The following is a 13,057-nucleotide window of genomic DNA, read 5'->3' as shown; positions in this document are numbered from 1 at the left end:
AGATTTGTAATTTGACATTGTGTATTATGTCTTTTTTCCCCTTTTTTGTTACCCTTTTTCCCACTTTTTTTTTTTTTTTTTCTTTTTTAGATTTGTTATAGCTCTGCTTTATTTTTTATTTTTATTTTTTCCTGCTAGTGGTCTCTGAAACTGTGTGATTGTCTAATAGCAATAGAATCACAGAATCTGAGCGATCCGATTCTGGGAATCTGGTGGTTCCGATTCTGTGAATGAACGGAATCCTTTAAGTTGTCAAGGGGCAGGGTTCGTTCTGTCCCTGCCCTCAGAAGGCCATTCACTTGCTGTTATTGCTATTATGTGACATGTTGAATTGGTTTTTGTTGTTTTTGTTCGCCTGCAGGGAATTCTTGTGTTAATGTGCAAAGTAATAAATGGGTATTTCATGCCTATAACATAACTGTGTGCGCTCGTCATTGACATTTAGCCTGTAATATTGATTAAAAGGTGGATTTATGCCCACACAGAGCTAGATCTGCACTGACACCAAAGCCTACATATGCATTTATTGTCACTAGATGGCATTCTTTACCAAAGTAAATCAGATTACAGGATGATGGCACTTGGTAAAATATTAATGATGTAAGCTGTTCCTGTCCTTGGATGCACTCGAAGAACAGCTGAATAGTGTAACAATATCAGATATCTTCTGTCTTAAGTAGCCTGAAGAAATCTGAACACATTTAGAATTCTTTTTCAATTTTTTTTTTTTTTTTTTTCTTTTCAATCAAGCTTTAGTAAAACAGGTGTTAAGTTAGTAATCCTGGCAAGAGTGTAGGGATGGGGTCCTGTATGTGAACAGTGACTTGAAATGCTAGTATAGTAGTCAAAGAAAATTGGATTTTTGTTTAAATTTTTTTAATAGAATGCAGTTTTGGAAATTGAAAGTTTAAGAATGTAGTGCAAGTAATGGGATAAATTTTTTTTTTTCTCAACAACAAACCCCCCCCCCCCCCCCCAAAAAAAATAAAATAAAATAAAAATACATGCTGTACAATACAGAAAAAGGTCCAAAAATTAATGGAAATTGTTGTGGGGGCATATTTAACAGTATAAATAGGATATTTTCTCTTAATGATTTCATTCTCAAAAAATGTGACACTTTGTCCTTTATTGTAAATACAGTTTTTTTTTTTTTACTTTTTTTTTTTTTTTTTTAATTTATAAAACCTTTAACTACAAACTTAACTATATTTTATATTCATTATACATGATGCAAGCATTATCATGACTTTTTTGTTGTGATGACTATGCCTATAGCTCATGAAAATCAGAAATCCAGTTTGAATTTAAAGAACAAACTATTCACATAAATATGTTTGTCTTGGTCTAATTCAATACCTGCAAACACAATCAGAGGGAAGACTGCTTACTTGATGGTTGTCTAGATGTCTATCATTGATGTTCTCTAATAGGAGGATAAGCCACAGGTCTTGCTGTATGGAGGTGTGTAAATAAAGTTGGCTGAAGGGAAAAGTATGAGGGAGACAAAGAGCATGGCCACAGACTTGAGAGGACTGTCAGGAAAAGTTGATTCAAGGAGTGAACGGAGGCTGGTGTCAGTGTATATAGACGTCTTCATAACAGGGGGTATAACTTGCTTTACTACTGCTGTCAAATCACCCTGAACCAGAGACTTTAGAAGTGTCTTATGCTAAGTGGAAAAAGAAGTGGACTACTGCTCTGTGGTCCTCTTTTCAGATAAAAGTACGTTTTGAACTACATTTGGAAATCAAGTCCTTTTCTAATAATAATGGATTGCATTTATACAGCGCTTTTCGAGACCCTCAAAGCGCTTTACAATTCCACTATTCATTCACACACTGGTGGAGGCAAGCTACAGTTGTAGCCACAGCTGCCCTGAGGCAGACTGACAGAAGCGAGGCTGACATATTGCACCATGGGCTCCTCTGGCCAACACCAGTAGGCTTTAGGTGAAGTGTCTTGCCCAAGGACACAACAACCGAGACTGTCCGAGCCGGGGCTCAAACCGGCAACCTTCCGATTACAAGACGAACTGCCAACTCTTGAGCCACTATCGCCCACACTTTTCTGGAGGAAAAGTGGAGAGTGTGGTCTGTGTATCAAGTGCTGGTGGGTTTTGGTGGCTGATTGGTCCACTGTGTTTTATCAAAAAGTCAATGCAGTTGTCTACTAGGAGATTTTATAGCTTTATGCTTCCACCTGCTGTCAAGCTTTATGGGAATGCTGATTTCCTTTTCCAGCAGGACCTAGCACTGCCCACAGTGACAACTATTATAAATCTCAAGTTATTACTGTGGTTGACTCACCTGACCAACCCACACAGAGAGTCTATGGAATATTGTCAAGAAGAAGATGAGAAAAATACAGATGAGCTGATGGCAGCTATCAAATCAACCTTCAACAACACCTTAGCAGGCTTTAAAGGCATGCAATGAATAAAGACTATATCAGTGTTTCCCTTTTTGAAGAAAATTGTTGAAAGAATTAAACTTTTTCATGATATTCAGATTTTTTTAAGATGCATTACTATATACTGAAAAAACAATAACACAACATTTACTAAGAAGGAATTGGTCAAATAACCAGGTGGCTGCCTGTTATGTTTGTGCACCTCAGGTAAAGAGGTCAGCAGTCAGCAAATGCAACCTGTAACGCAAGCAATCAACCTGGGATAGTGAATTGGTTGCTTATAAAGTCCCAAGCTAGGTCTTGAAGCATTCTACCATTAGACCATATTTTAAAAATTTAAGCTCTAAAGTATTTGTCTTTCCTTTGTGTATTTAAGATTTAAGTTTAGAGTAATTTCACTGCCACCTGCTCCCTTAAAGGAAAACTCAAACACACACTTACATCTGTCTGTTTATCTGTTCACTGTGACTCGCCATTAGCGGTATGCGCCACCTTCCTCTGCCCCCCTTTGTGTATCATCTGTCTCCTCTGCATTTCCTGTGTCCCGGCTGGTTGTCATGACCACTGTTACCAAGGCGAGCGGAGGCTACAGAAGAAAGGAAACCTGAACCACAGATCTTGATGCGACGATATTTAATTCATCAGCACAACACAACACTAAGGCCAAATGCAGAGGGAATAAGGATTCTTTCTTGGGTGGAAAATATGTTGAAATGAAAACAAAGACCTGCTGTCAGATCCTTCTGTTACACTGCCCCCAGCTATTTATGTGCCAAACAATTCACCATAATAACTGCAGTTGGTATTTCAGCTTGTTAATGTTTCAGTAGTCTGTGTCTATCTAACTGAAAAACATGAAAGTGTTTAGTAAGAAATTGCAGTTAAGTGAATTTGAAAATAAACCCCAAACAAATTGTGATCTCTTATTTATTTATTTATTTTTTGTGTAGCCTCACAACATTTTATCCACAGTCAAAAAAATAAAACTATGAAAAGGTGCTTCGCCCTTTCACTGCAGACAAAAAGAGGCAAGTGAAAGCTATTTTTGTGTTGTCTTCTTTAAAATTTACGTAATGACGTGTGGTATGGAGCAATAGAGTTTGTAATCCCCATTGTAGGAGCCCACTCCATGTTGTCTTTGTGTTAGCTGATCCACCTACAGACACCGCTCCATCCTGAGTTTGCCCATGCCTCCCTCCCTTTTGTTGTCTCACCCTCTTTTGCCCTCTCCCTCCCACTCGCCTGTTTTATTGTGGGGTTTTTTTCTGGGGTTCAGTGGTGCTTTCCACAGGTTGGAGGATGAAGGTAAGGGGGAGGGATCTTATGCTCCACTTACCCAGAAGTCTGACTTTGCAGGCCTGATTTCTTATTTATACCCTTCTTAGATCTGGACTGACCCATCTGGGCTGCACTGCTACTAAAGGAAGTGGCTGGGGGAGGGTGAAGCTGTGCAGCAGCTGAAGCCTGAAGTGGCCTCATCAAGGCTTGGACCCCAGCGCCATATATTGTCAGCTAAGAGACACTTCAGCTGGCAACAGCAGCGGTGTCTGAAGATAAATTCTGCAGGTTGTTTTCTACAGGAAAGCTGTTCTTTCAGAGGACGAAGATTACAAAAACCCGTTGCTTTGAGGCTTAATGTGGATTTGGGATTCTTTGGAGGAAAAAGGAGGCTGGAGTACCCTCTTTAGGTTGATCACGGTTCATATTTTGTCCATCCTTCTGGAAGCATAAGGAGTAGAAACTGGCTTTCGACCAGGAGGTAAAAAGCTACGCTGTTTTATTCTGTGTAATTGAGAGTCACTATATTCAACCTCCTGTGAAAGGATACGCTCATAGCATCATCAGTAGCCTCGGATCCAGGTATCAGGTTATATCAGTCTGATCCATCTAGGTAAGGCTACACCAAAACCAAGAGTGACACTGAAGTAAACAGCAGCTCAGCAGTCCCGAGTTCAAGGAAAAAAGAAGCACTTCCACTGAAAAGAAAAGAAAAACTCCTGGCAGAGATCTCTCTCTTCCACCGGTCCTGCATTATAAAGCCTGACTGATCCCACATCTGCAGGCTGCCACAGGTGGCTGCACAGGTATTGGCTACTCAATAATGCACCGACTCAAACTTGAAAAGGAGGAGAAAGTGCGCGAGCCTCTGATCCCCTGAAAAGCTGGGTGTCTGTTGAGGGAAAGCAAGCGATTACTTCTGGATAACGCAGCGCACTGAGACGTGTGGAAGTAGAAACTGTGAGCAGATGTTGAGAAGGAAAAGAAAAAGAGAAGAACATGACTTTGACAAAGTGACATTAGGGCAAAGACCATAAGACGCTTGGCCAAACAACAAAAGGAAAACAGAAGAACACTTAAATAAAAAACGACTTGGAAGACTGATAATAAGGAAAAGATCTTGTCAAAGAAGCTAAAGACAGAGAACAAATTAAACATTTTGAAGTAGCTTCACATCCAGTTTTTTCATCATGGTGAACACCGGGATGCAGCTGATCAGCTTCACCTGTGCGGTGACCGGCTGGATCATGGCGATCGCTGTCACAGCCTTGCCTCAGTGGAAGGTCTCAGCCTTCATAGGCAGCAACATCCTGACGTCAGAGATCAAGTGGGAAGGGATCTGGATGAACTGCATCTACCAGACCACGGGTCACATGCAGTGTAAGACTTATGACTCCATGCTGGCTTTGCCTCCCGACATCCAGGCAGCCCGTGCTCTTATGTGTCTGGCCATCTTCATGGGCTGGCTCTCCTGCACCGTGTCCTGCTGCGGCATGAAGTGCACCACTTGTGCCGGGGACGATCGCCAGGCCAAGGCGGGTATAGCGCTCTCAGGTGGAGTTCTCTTCATTTTGACAGGCCTGTGCGTATTAATTCCAGTTTCCTGGACTGCCAATACAGTCATCCAGGATTTCTACAACCCCAACGTGCCTGTGATGCACAAAAGAGAGCTGGGCCAGGCTATTTATTTGGGCTGGGCGGCTGCGGTTATTCTCATGATCAGCGGAGCTGTGTTGAGCAGCACCTGCCCGCTCATGGAGAGGGGCGGCAGGTACCGAAGGGGCTACATAGGGCGGAGTTTTGCAAATTCACCTGCTACAGCACCAGATTTCCCAAAGCCTATCACTTCTAACAATTTACCACTGAAGGAGTATGTGTAGGAAAGGAAGAAGGAAATAAGAGCTGATACTCTTAAAAATGGTACAAAGATCATGAATTTTAAGGTATAAATTCAAACATATATTTATGAATACGTATTTTGTATATCTCTTTGTCATGTTTGTCTTCAGTACGTTGAGATTTGATGTTTTCTGTTCTCTGAGTCATAGCAGTGCCTGAAGAAAGCCTTTAGTCTTTGCTGTAACAGTATGACTTGATGATGGCTTTAATGATGGCTTGTGTTTTGAAGATTGCAGTGATTACTTAAGTCAGAAAATTGTGAAATTAAAAAAAAAAAATCTGGCAAAGTGTGCTTAAAGTATTTTGAAGTAGTCGCTTTTCTTTGTGTGTGCTGGACTTTTGTTCTATTTAGGGTCACTCTGTCGACATGCATATGACAAACCCGAAAAAAGTACAGACATTCTGTATTTAAGTAGAAGTACACCTACTAGTGTTGAAAAAAACTCCCGTAAAAGTTGAAGCACCGATTAAACTTCTAAAAGTGAAAAAGTACCAGCTCTGAAATGTATTTAAAGTAAAAAGGTAAAAATAGCTCCTTGAGGAATATTTCTACCAGCTATTCTCATGCAAAGCTGACTGAACCTTAAATAACACAGTCTACCTCCGTTTTGTTTTGCAGCATGTTTCACAATACGAAAAACACACAATGCCGCATGTACAGACCCAATATCTGATTTAAAAACACGAGGACTTACATGCAAGCTTTACATTTCCAGTGTATCAAACCCCACTGAGCATTCCTTACCTTTAACTCTAACCTCTTTTCTTCCTCTCGTGTCGTCTTTCTTACCTTTATCCATCTCTGAGCGAAGTTAGCTTTCTTTCTTTTCTCTCCATCAAATACAGCAGCTGGACCTTTAGCTAGCAACACACTGTGCCACAAACGGTTTGTGTGTTTGCTGAGCTGATAGAAACTCTTAATTTAAAATTACCTGCTTGTTTCCTGTAGGGCTAGCTAGATGATGAAATACTGTGAAATAATAACTGCCGTCAGATCCGTTAATCCAAATTCGAAAGTATATGTTTAAAAATGTAGTGAGTAAAAGTAAAAAGTTGTAAGAAAAGTACAGATGCCTCAAAGTTCTACTTAAGTACAGTAATGAAGTATGTATACTGGTTTAAAAGAAAGTATCATGTTTTTGCTTATCTTTAAATTAGACTATGTTTTAAGTTTCTAGGAGAATACTTTTTAGATGTGTAAGTTGTTAAGCCGTACCTTACTAAAACCACTAAATTAAGTGCTATATACTCATGGGAATGTACATGTATTAATTTGGTGATGCAGAAAATACATACATTTTGTTATACTTGATATTATTCTGCTCTTGAGTCTCTTTTACACTGCTAGTTTTGTAGCTAATAAAACAGCGCACACACCAAGAATTCCTGTTCAATCAATACATTTAATTTCACTTTCACCTGCTGAAAAACTATAGTGATTTCTGCGTCTCCTTCATTAGGATGTGGGACAATAACATTTAATTTTTAAATGGATCCATTTTAAAGTCTCAGAGCTCTGATGTGCAGCCGTCACCTTAGAAATGAACAGCATGAGTTGTGAGTTATGGCTCAGTGCATCAAGGGCACACTAAGCAATACAATAATTAATAATTCATGTAAATCTCACAATTAACTATTTTCAGCAGCAATAATTTTCGGTCTTATTTTTAAAACTATTGCTTTTACCTTATTTTTATCTTCCTTATAAATTTTTAATCACCATTTTAACATCATCTTCATCCGTTAAAGTCTCTGGAGTAGGCCACACTCATAGGGATTATTTTGTACTGAAGAAGAGTCACATGACCCCGGAACCAGAGATAACCATTATTTCCAAGTGGAGTTTTAGATTTGTCGAGCCACCAATCCTTGTTGACCTCTCAGGTCTATTTAGCCTCTGACTAAAGTAAAACCCATCCCTAACACTAATCTTAGGTTTATGAGACCTTTAAAAACGAAATTTAAGACCAAACTTGTGAGAGAACTACACAGTGAAAGAGAAGTTCATGTAAGAATGAGCAGTACTACTTGCACTGCTGTATTTGAACTAGGTTAACTATGATTTGGACACCTGCTGATATACTCTTCTGAACTGTAGTACCAATAAGAGTCAAGCATGTTCTAAAAATAATGAGGCCTTGAAGATGCAGTTCTGTTGTGCAATAAATATATAGATGTATTTGTGCTCAAAATTCTCATAGGTACTGGATTAAACATTTCAATCCATCCAAACTGAATTCAAGATAAATCAATACTTTACATTGGCCCCATTATTTGTAAATACTTATTTGTAGTTTTTAGGCCACCCTGGTTTCCCTTCAAAATAGATCTAGAAGCAGTTTAAGTCCACTCATCCATTTTTAATTGCTGATCCTATCTGGGCTTAACAGTTCATCAGGGGAGACAGAACTATTCATACTTTCACATCCAGGCATCCAATTTACATACAAGTTTGTGTTTTTGGACTGTGGGAAGAAGCCAATGGAACCCCTGCAGGCTCAGGAATAACATGCAAGCTCCACACAAAAACCAACAGTTGACCAGGAGGTTTGAACCAGGAGCTTTCACTGCACCATTGTCCTTCCAAGCGACATTTGTGTGCATCAGTTCAAGTCAATGTGGAGTTAGATTCAGTCATTCTTGTGGATCTCTTTCTTCTCATTGTCTTCATTAAAATGCAGTTATATTCACGATTAGGTAAGTCCTTAACAATCTTCACTGCGACTCCACAAAGAAAGACACTTTGCAAAGTGTATCTGAAAAGAAAAGAGAGAAAGATAATTCGTTTAATAAATAACAGTCACTTCTAGATCCATCACAGCACTGGTCTCTGGCCAATGTGTACTCAATTATTAAAAGTGAAATTATATCAAGTTAAATTTTGCTACTTGAGCTGAATTTTAAAAGTTTTATGAATACTGGCCATAAAGGTAGGTCCCTTTATGATTGATTATAAGTGACAGAAAAAGAATATTTAAAGACGCCCTGTAGTGTAACGGGAAAAAAGATTAAGTTTAAAGCCGTGACATAATATTTCCCTAAATTATGTTTTTACAGTTGTTTTCTAATCTATTGTTTTCAAATCTTTACATGACTTTAGATATATGCTAGATGACAGTCTGTCAGTACTTGTGTTGTTCTGGATTTAAGTACATTTATAAACATCTTCAGCTTCTTTCTATGTTGAAAGAACTAGTCCATCATACAGCATTAATTACAGATGTGAACTGAATGGTATAGTGAAGTACTAGTCATATAATCTAAGGAGCTTGGAAAGAAAAGTTAAGTTGCTTGAAGACGTTTCACCTCTCATCCGAGAAGCTTCTTCAGTTCTAAGGGTCAAATGGTGGAGAGTCCCAGATTTAAACCCAGTGGGAGTTTCCCCCCAAAGAGGGGCAAAGCAACTTAAAGAAGTCCAGACGCTTTTCTTTCCAAGCTACTTAGACTACAATGAAGTGGATAACTGAGAACCTTCACAGACATACTAGTCATATACATTTTACCTGTGATGTGGTCCTCAGCACTGGGAGACTCCAAGGAGTTCCACCTTTGGGGAGCAGATTCCAGAAGAGAGAGGTCATCTGCTCTCAGTGTTTGAAGCAGAGTTTTCCTCCTCAGGAATCTGAACACAAGAGTTGAGGGGAAAAAAATACCAGTATATAACATAAACATCCAAAACTGAAGAGAGAAAAGGATACTGTTGCCGATAGTGACGCTCAGCATCCTGAAGCCACTCGAGCATGTCAGCGACCGACGGGGTGGTGGTTGATCGCTCAGTTACTGCAAGCAGATCTAAACTGTGTGCGTTCTGCTCGTACAGATGAAGGATTGAAGCAACCTGGTTACTGATAGCATCCCTCGCAGACTGGAGGGAAGACCTGAAAGAAAGAGGAAAGGAAAGAAGGGAGGGTGAGATAAAAATTATAGTATAATATATACTTTAAGCATACTCTGAGCAGCTTCTGCAAACTGGTACTAATAAGGTTCTTCTCCAAAGATCCATTTACTTACTAAAAAAATAAACTGATCTTTATTACTAAAAAGGATGTAGCTGTACTCCTGTCCGATCAAACATACATAGTTGGATGTGAATACCAATAACGCAGCATCCTTATCAGATATAAAAGCCGATTTACTCACATCTTCTCGTTGAGTTTTCCCAGCACTATATCCGTTGCTTCAAGGAGCTTAAAGCGGAGTCTCTCCTCCAGGTCAGGAAAACCTCTGAGCGGTGTGTTGGAGATCTGCACGTTGGACAGTGCTCTCGACTGCTCCGCCAAATTCCCGAGAGACACCATCAGAGGGCTGCACTCGGCTAAAACACTCTTCCATACTTTTTGGTTGCTTTCAAGTGTCGCGAAGCTTTTCCTCAGAGCCTGATGAAACGTAGCTACCGCAAGCGTGGACATTTCAGCAAACGATTTCAGTACTTAGGTGTCCAAAGGGAAAAATACGAAATACATTAAGTCAGCTTTATGTCTTATTTTCCATGAAGGCGACTTTATGAAAAATGACTTTTAAATGATTCTTCCCGCAGCTACAGAACATCACATTTCTACCATGTTGCCTGAACCACTTCCGTTCTCTTGATGTAAACACTGACGTTCGGCGCTACGATAGGCTGAAAACACAGTTGTTGCGACGCATGGCACATGCGCGTTCTAATTGGCTGATCTGGTGTGTTGGCCCCTCCCCGCGCGAAGATTTGAAAACGGCTTTGTGAAGGAAGGAAGGCGAGTGTCGAGGACGAACAGAAAAAACACATTTAGGTAATGATATATACTTTAAAAAAATGTATGTAAATACATCTCGGGACAGTTATTTAAAAGACCATAACACATATTGGTAGATGTAAACACAGCTGTCGAAAATAAGGTCAGAAAATAAGCGTTAACTCAGCTAAAGCTACTCGCTAACGTTAGCTTCACCAACAGTTAGCCGCATGTAGGCTGATTTTTTGTTTTCGCTTTCTTTTGTTCCCGATTAAGGCCACAATGTTAACATTTCATGGTGTCTATGGGGTGTTAATATACCACACTATACTGCACTACACTGTACTGTACTAGGGTATATTGTAATATACTAATATACTCCGTGTCCGTCAGAAATGGCCCCCAGGAAAAGGACCACCAAACAACGCAAGAATAACCCCAAGACTGCAAAACTGGAAGCTTTTATGGAGGATTTTGACAGCGAGGGTGATTATTATTACTATTTTTTAACTCACCATAGAAATGCTACAGAAATACTCCCTCTTCTTTTTTCGGTTGCTCACTTTAGGAGTCGCCACAGGAGAACATTTTCTTCCAGCTCACTATATCCTTAGCATCCTCCTCTGTCTTACCAACCCTCTGAGCGTCCTCCTTCACTGCATCCATGAACCTTTTCTACTTTTCCTCCAGCTTTGGAGCTCAATATTCAACATAATTTGTCCAGTATTTCTACTGTCCCCCCTTTGCACATGTTTATGACATCTGAGCCCTGCCTCTCTAACTTTGTCTCCAAACCACTCAACTTCAACCATCCTTCACATGTACTAATTTCTAATCTGTCCTTTCTGGTCACTACCAATGGAAATCTTGCCTTCACTCTTGCTGCTAACCTACTGCCACAAATCACCACTGATGCTAACATCCATCCACCCCACCCTGACACTGTATAACTTAAGCTGAATTGACAATGTATAACTGAAGCGGAACTCAACATTTGTGTTTCTGCAGTGAAGACTAGAGTTGGACAGGTGAAAGAGAAGATAAACCAGCTGTTGAAAGATGTTGACAACAGCTACAACATGGCAATAATTAAGCTCCCCAAGGCTGTCAGACAAATGAACTGGTTGGAGCATTGGAGTAAGTAAACATAGATTATTGACTAACAAATCCCAAATCTATAAAGAAGAAATGCTCTTGAGCCACAGAGACGTTTACAGCATTCTGCTTCCTATTTTTAAAAAAAGCTAATGGTACATTTTCAAAAATCTGTGCATTTGATCTTGAATGAATTTCATTTTTAAACAGCATTAAATAAAGAATATTTACATCTCTGCAGAGTCTGAGAAACCACAAACACCAGAACTTGATAATGCAAAGGTCAGTTGATTAGCCTTCTCAAATTATACTTAATATACATTAAGTATATATAAGTTTCATGCTTGTGCAAGGATGCTCTGTTCTGCATAAACACTCAGTTATATTTGCTTTTATAGAGAAAAGAGGAAGCTGCACTCGTGGAAAGTGTTGTGGCTAAGGATCATACATCTCTTCTAAAAACAATTGAGAAAAGTGAGTTAAAAGTAGTTTATACATTTCCCTTGAAACAAGAAAACCATTTCCCTTTAGCCAATGCAATTCGTTTTGTCCAATCCACAGCATTAAAGAAGAAAGGTGGGGCTACATTGAGCTCTGAGGATGAAAACGTCCCAAGCACAACAAAAAAGGTAATGACTGCTTTTCACACAGTCATACATGAGAGCAACTACATACAGCTGTTGTTATGCAGGATCCTCTGTTTGCTTCTTTTGTGGTGTTTTAAATGCTTGTTTATAATTTAGGGGAGAACTACCAGAAAGCCCCCGACTAAAACAAAGAGGGCAAAGGCGCTGTCGATCAGCAAGCAGAGCTCCACCATCAGACGGTAAGCTCTTTTACTTTTTGTATTGTTCTTTTTCTTTCTTTCTTTTCTTCTTCTTTCCTCCCTTGCTAAAAACTTTTGGAAGCAAGTTTGGTGGCTAACAAATGTGATGCTAACACATTGTCATTGTTTGGATTCAGATCAAACAGGAACCCCCTGATTACTCCTGCCAGAAGCTTGCTGGATTCTTCTGTGATGATGGGACCCACTCCTCTTATTACCCCCCGCTTCGACCCAAGGTACACCTTAGAATTATACTGTGTCACTCTAAAGATGGTGTTTCTGTCAATGGCAATTAGTGTTCTAGTTGATTGAGAGGGGAGAAAACGTATTTATAAAACAGTTAAAAAAAGGATTCAAAATTGAGCACAGATGAAGACGGGTCAGATTTATATTGTGCATAAGATACTAGACTCACATACTGGTCAGGTTAGTTTGCTGTGTGTGGATAACATTAGCAGTGCACCAGTCGTCCTCACAGGTTGACATCTACACCTGTGCAGAATGTGGTTATTCAGTGCAGCTCACTGAAGACTTCTGCATTGTTATGTCTTTATATTCAGTGATTTATTACTGAGACATAGTACTGAGATATTTTTACTAGCACAAATTCATTTACAGTTCATGCTGAATAGATAGTGATTCTGTGAAAACATGGGCAAACAGACAAACAAATGCTCAAAGTATTGTATTAAAGCTCAGGCTTCTCGTTAAAGCAAAATCTCTGCTCTCATAGAGCTGTAAGTGGATCTAGTGTCTTTGAGTGTTAGAAAGTGTGTGGGGACTGGAGACTTGCTGTAATCTGGCAGCCCCTGCTATTTACTCTGTAATGTTGACA

The 13,057-nt window shown here is 39.6% G+C and overlaps 3 protein-coding genes across 3 annotated transcripts in view; 2 read left to right on the top strand and 1 right to left on the bottom strand.

Moving 5' to 3' along the window:
* The first annotated feature begins 3,699 nt into the window (after positions 1 to 3,699).
* Positions 3,700 to 6,097, top strand: cldn35 (claudin 35). Its single transcript, XM_084919674.1, has one exon. It carries the CDS (start codon positions 4,881 to 4,883, stop codon positions 5,568 to 5,570), a length of 690 nt encoding a protein of 229 aa, XP_084775800.1. The 5' UTR covers positions 3,700 to 4,880; the 3' UTR covers positions 5,571 to 6,097.
* A 1,831-nt stretch (positions 6,098 to 7,928) lies between these two features.
* Positions 7,929 to 10,198, bottom strand: airim (AFG2 interacting ribosome maturation factor). Its single transcript, XM_084919675.1, has 4 exons — positions 9,730 to 10,198; positions 9,288 to 9,467; positions 9,093 to 9,211; positions 7,929 to 8,345 (listed from the first exon to the last, which is right to left on the bottom strand). Exons 1-4 carry the CDS (start codon positions 9,996 to 9,998, stop codon positions 8,305 to 8,307), a joined length of 609 nt encoding a protein of 202 aa, XP_084775801.1. The 5' UTR covers positions 9,999 to 10,198; the 3' UTR covers positions 7,929 to 8,304.
* A 53-nt stretch (positions 10,199 to 10,251) lies between these two features.
* Positions 10,252 to 13,057, top strand: part of cdca8 (cell division cycle associated 8) — a 4,181-nt gene continuing 1,375 nt past the window's right edge. Inside the window, exons 1-8 of the mRNA XM_084919673.1 lie at positions 10,252 to 10,358; positions 10,695 to 10,787; positions 11,310 to 11,438; positions 11,638 to 11,678; positions 11,795 to 11,870; positions 11,958 to 12,025; positions 12,140 to 12,222; positions 12,360 to 12,458. Coding sequence (XP_084775799.1) covers positions 10,697 to 10,787; positions 11,310 to 11,438; positions 11,638 to 11,678; positions 11,795 to 11,870; positions 11,958 to 12,025; positions 12,140 to 12,222; positions 12,360 to 12,458 — 587 coding nt within the window. The 5' untranslated portion in view covers positions 10,252 to 10,358; positions 10,695 to 10,696. The remainder of the gene's footprint in view (positions 10,359 to 10,694; positions 10,788 to 11,309; positions 11,439 to 11,637; positions 11,679 to 11,794; positions 11,871 to 11,957; positions 12,026 to 12,139; positions 12,223 to 12,359; positions 12,459 to 13,057) is intronic.

The sequence above is a fragment of the Perissodus microlepis genome, chromosome 22 (genome assembly GCF_051167445.1).
Source record: "Perissodus microlepis isolate ML-2025 ecotype Zambia chromosome 22, ASM5116744v1, whole genome shotgun sequence".
Lineage (NCBI taxonomy): Eukaryota > Metazoa > Chordata > Actinopteri > Cichliformes > Cichlidae > Perissodus > Perissodus microlepis.
The sequence above is the reverse complement of the archived record's forward strand: the minus strand, read 5'-3'. Positions and strand labels throughout refer to the sequence as shown.

What these genes read in the sequence shown, in the direction of transcription:
- cldn35 (XM_084919674.1), top strand. Translation starts at nt 4,881, where the DNA reads ATGGTGAACACCGGGATGCAGCTGATCAGCTTCACCTGTGCGGTGACC.
- airim (XM_084919675.1), bottom strand. Translation starts at nt 9,998, where the DNA reads ATGTCCACGCTTGCGGTAGCTACGTTTCATCAGGCTCTGAGGAAAAGC. An exon ending in GAGCGTCACTATCGGCAACA is followed by an intron (nt 9,212 to 9,287) that starts GTATCCTTTTCT and finishes TCTTGTGTTCAG; the next exon opens with ATTCCTGAGGAGGAAAACTC. An exon ending in TGCTGAGGACCACATCACAG is followed by an intron (nt 8,346 to 9,092) that starts GTAAAATGTATA and finishes TTTTCTTTTCAG; the next exon opens with ATACACTTTGCAAAGTGTCT.